The 4,053-nt window shown below is 41.4% G+C and overlaps 1 protein-coding gene across 1 annotated transcript; it reads right to left on the bottom strand.

Annotated features, from left to right (window-relative positions):
* Positions 1–2,016: 2,016 nt before the first annotated feature.
* LOC110486974 (dexamethasone-induced Ras-related protein 1) lies at positions 2,017–3,597 on the bottom strand. Its single transcript, XM_021558845.2, has 2 exons — positions 3,244–3,597; positions 2,017–3,025 (listed from the first exon to the last, which is right to left on the bottom strand). The coding sequence occupies exons 1-2, from the start codon at positions 3,500–3,502 to the stop codon at positions 2,496–2,498; spliced, it is 789 nt and encodes a 262-aa protein (XP_021414520.2). The 5' UTR covers positions 3,503–3,597; the 3' UTR covers positions 2,017–2,495.
* Positions 3,598–4,053: the final 456 nt, after the last annotated feature.

The raw sequence follows: 4,053 nt of genomic DNA, 5'->3' as shown, positions 1-4,053 counted from the left end.
GACAGTTTTAGTCCTGTGTATTTCGGACGGGTTGTTTCATGCGCCCTTGTTTTTTGCATGTCCATGTCTCCGCTGTCGTTGGAATAAATGATCCACGTACGGAATTACCTGCTCTCTGCGCTTGACTCCTCCACTCACCATTCATAGAAGTCATAACACTTAATCAGATAACTGTGAGGTACAGTTACCCGCTACCTCTTATTGCCACAGCAATTGAGTCAATGCACGGGGTGTGCTTCTTCACCAAACTTGATCTCAGGAGTGCTTACAACCTGGTGCGGATCCGGGAGGGAGACGAGTGGAAGACGGCTTTCAGTACGACCTCAGGGCATTATGAGTACCTCGTCATGCCTTACGGGTTGATGAATATTCATCATTGACCCAATAACTTTATTTGTATTAATAACCAATGTACAGTTGGAAGCTTTACCTTAGTCTTTGCTTGGTTAAAGCCCGCCTTATCTCAGCTCACTGGTCACCATAGCAGCACCCACCCGTAGCATGCGCTCCAGCAGGTATATTTCACTGGTCACCCCTAAGCCAAATCCTTGTTTGGCTGCCTTTCCTTCCAGTTCTCCGCTGCCAATGACTGGACGAATTGCAAAAATCACTGAAGCTGGAGACTCATATCTCCCTCACTAGCTTTAAGTGTTAGCTGTCAGAGCAGCTCACAGATTACTACACCTGTATATAGCCCATCTGTAAATATCTCATCCAACTACCTCATCCCCATACTGTTTTTTTTTTGCTCCTTTGCACCCCAGTATCTCTACTTGCACATTCATCTTCTGCACATCTATCACTCCAGTGTTTAATTGCTAAATTGAAATTATTTCGCCACTAATGCCTATTTATTGCCTTTACCTCCCTTATCTTACCTCATTTGCACACACTGTATATATACTTTTCTATTGTGTTACTGACTGTATGTTTGTTTATTCCATGTGTAACTCTGTGTTGCTGTTTGTGTCGCACTGCTATGCTTTATCTTGGCCAGGTCGCAGTTGTAAATGAGAACTTGTTCTCAACTATCCTACCTGGTTAAATAAAGGTGTTCTCAACTAGCCTACCTGGTTAAATAAAGGTGTTCTCAACTGGCCTACCTGGTTAAATAAAGGTGTTCTCAACTAGCCTACCTGGTTAAATAAAGGTGCTCTCAACTAGCCTACCTGGTTAAATAAAGGTGTTCTCAACTATCCTACCTGGATAAATAAAGGTGAAATAAAAAAATGTTTAAAAAAAACAGTTGGGAGATCTGACTAACCTCTCATATTAATGTGTCAAGACTAGCTAGGCAGACTTAATGAAGTGGTATTTTTAGAATAATTATAACTATTGCGAGTGCTACTGTCGTCATAGATACTGTAGCTTCTGACTGCAGGCTTATTACATGCACTGTAGATGGGGAGGTTTATCAAAGTAATGTCTCAAGAAGAGACTGTCTGGATGTGAGCATGTCACCCAGACATCTCACTTTCACACTGATTTTCTCCTCTGATGCCATCATCCATACAAATGAAATGCTAATTTATTCACAAATTAGTACTCTAGAGAACTATCATCAACTGCTCTTCTCAGTCATCTATTTTTAACCCAAGATAAATTGTTCAATATTTTTCTCAGAATCGTTGTACAACTCCAGCTGCACAGAGTAAAATTAAGTGAACATTTGGGCCATATTGTCACCTGTTAAATCCACTTCAATCAGTGTAGCTGAAGGGGAGGAGACAGGTTAAAGAAGGATTTTTCAGCCTTGAGACATGGATTGTGTATGTGTGCCATTCAGAGGGTGAATGGGCAAGACAAAATATTTAAGTGCCTTTGAAAGGACAGGGGGTGCAACTAAATATTAGGAAGGTGTTCTTAATGTTTTGTACACTTAGTGTACTTCAAAAATGTATTTTAGGCAATACTTAAAAAATGTAATTTCACTGAGAAGACCTGAGAATATCCTTATTTACCATCAATGTTAATATACAAGCACAATAAAAAGGATGACAGACATGGTAATATAGTTGTCAAATGGTTTTATTTTCTCTTCATGTTTCTTTCTTTGTGAAAAGTAAACGATGACAGAATAATAAATATACATTCATAGATTTGTTCAGAATGCAAGTGTTCAAGTTCATTTCCATGTAAAACATAATAAAATGCTAAATGTAAACAAGAGTCACCCCATTGGTAAAGGCTCCATTCTCCATTCAGTAGGCAGATTTTACAGCATGTAGTTGACAAGAATAGGCTACCTCACTGTAGGTTCTCTAAAGCTACATCCCTTTTGAGAGTCCTGACTCCACAGGGAAATTTCTGACGGACTGACCATGTCATGCACCTTATCGGCGAGTCCTGGCATGGTTTGGGATACACACCCGTTTCTGTCACTGCGCCCTGGGGTGCTGTTATCCTGAACTCCGCACACTGGCGAGAAGCCTGGCGGGTATCATCCCTATCGTTGTATTTCGTTACAATTATCCTGCACATTGTCAGTAAATTGCTTAGCTGATGGTGCAACTCTGTTTGCTCTGTCCGCCGCCGATAGCTTTCTCTTTTATGTACCTCAAATCGCTGTGTACGCTTGGTCGGCGCGCGAACGGCTCCACAATCCCGTATGCCTCGCCGTCTTTGTATTTCTTATTTCTGAAAGATTTTCTTCTGCTGTTTTGCAGTACTTCGCAGTACTGTAAGGACACTTTGCGGTGAGAGTCCGGGCTCATCTCGTTGGGCAGCTTAGCCATGGTAAAAAGAGTCTGAAACATCTGGTCGATATTAGTGTTCCGTTTTGCAGAGATCTCATAGTAGGCACACTGTTCATCACCAGCCACCAGCTGCTCAATCTCCTCATTCTGAACCTCCCGGTTAAACTCCCGGTCACACTTGTTCCCGCAGATAACGATCGGGACATCCACATTCTCTTTGGTTTTGTTTTTCAGGCAGGACTTGGTTTCGTAAATTTGACGCTTCAGGCGCTGGACCTCTTGGAAGGAGTCTCTGTTATCCAGACTGAACACCAGGATGAAAACGTCACCTGAAAGAGCAAGGGGAAACACATTAATATCACAGCTGAAAAGGTCCATCATTACATAGGCCTAGGCTAAATGTGTACAATAAAAGTGTTGCATATAGCATTACTGCATGCATTATTTATTAAAACATCCCATACATATCATTTCGATGTAGCTATAAATTCCAGTGTAGCTTTCATTCATATTATTTGTTTTGTTCAGAGTTCAGAGTTAAGCTTACCAGTAAGGATAGAGAGTCTCCTCATAGCGGGGAAGGGATGGTTTCCAGAGGTGTCCAGAATGTCCAACTGGTACGCATCTCCCCGAATGCAGTATAATTTTCTATGAAAGTCCTCTATGGTCGGCGTGTACTGGTCCTCGACTCTTTCGTTCAGAAACCGACAGATGATGGCCGTCTTGCCAACTTTTGTAGAGCCCAGAATCACCATCCGGTGGCAATTTTTGGCCGGGATGTTAAACTCGTTCTCGGAAGGAGACATGTTATTTTTTTTTTAGCACCGATGTGTGTCTTTGGTGCGAAGGTGAGATAGTGAATGCAACCATTAACAGTCTAGAGGGATCTTGTCTGTTTGTAAGCGCTGCTGCTTTGCTGAATCTGAGGAAGAGCGCGACTGGGTATATATAGGCGATGCTGACCACTCCTCCTAGGCGCGTCATGCATTACGCATTGGTCTGACGGGAGAAAGTTTGTGGTTATTATTATGCTCTTGTTGTTGCCTCCGTCTGCCTAGTCCGTATGTATGAGCAGACAGTAATTATATAAACTGTTTAGAGAAAAATAAAAAATAATTTATGTGTAAAACAATATAAATATCGGCCTACCTAAAAACTCAAGCATAGATAATGTTTTTGTTGCTGAGTTCAATTCATACATACGCATATGTCTATTAACATAATAACCATAGTCCAAAGTTGTTTTCATAAATATAAATGCAAAATCATAATATGGTCAATCTCCTCTTTTGGTGGGGACTCAAGGGTCCCACAAAATGGCGTAATCTACCATGACAATGACATGTATTTTGCAAAC

The sequence above is a fragment of the Oncorhynchus mykiss genome, chromosome 12 (genome assembly GCF_013265735.2).
Source record: "Oncorhynchus mykiss isolate Arlee chromosome 12, USDA_OmykA_1.1, whole genome shotgun sequence".
In the NCBI taxonomy this organism is placed as follows: domain Eukaryota; kingdom Metazoa; phylum Chordata; class Actinopteri; order Salmoniformes; family Salmonidae; genus Oncorhynchus; species Oncorhynchus mykiss.
This window is presented reverse-complemented; position numbering and strand designations above follow the sequence as displayed.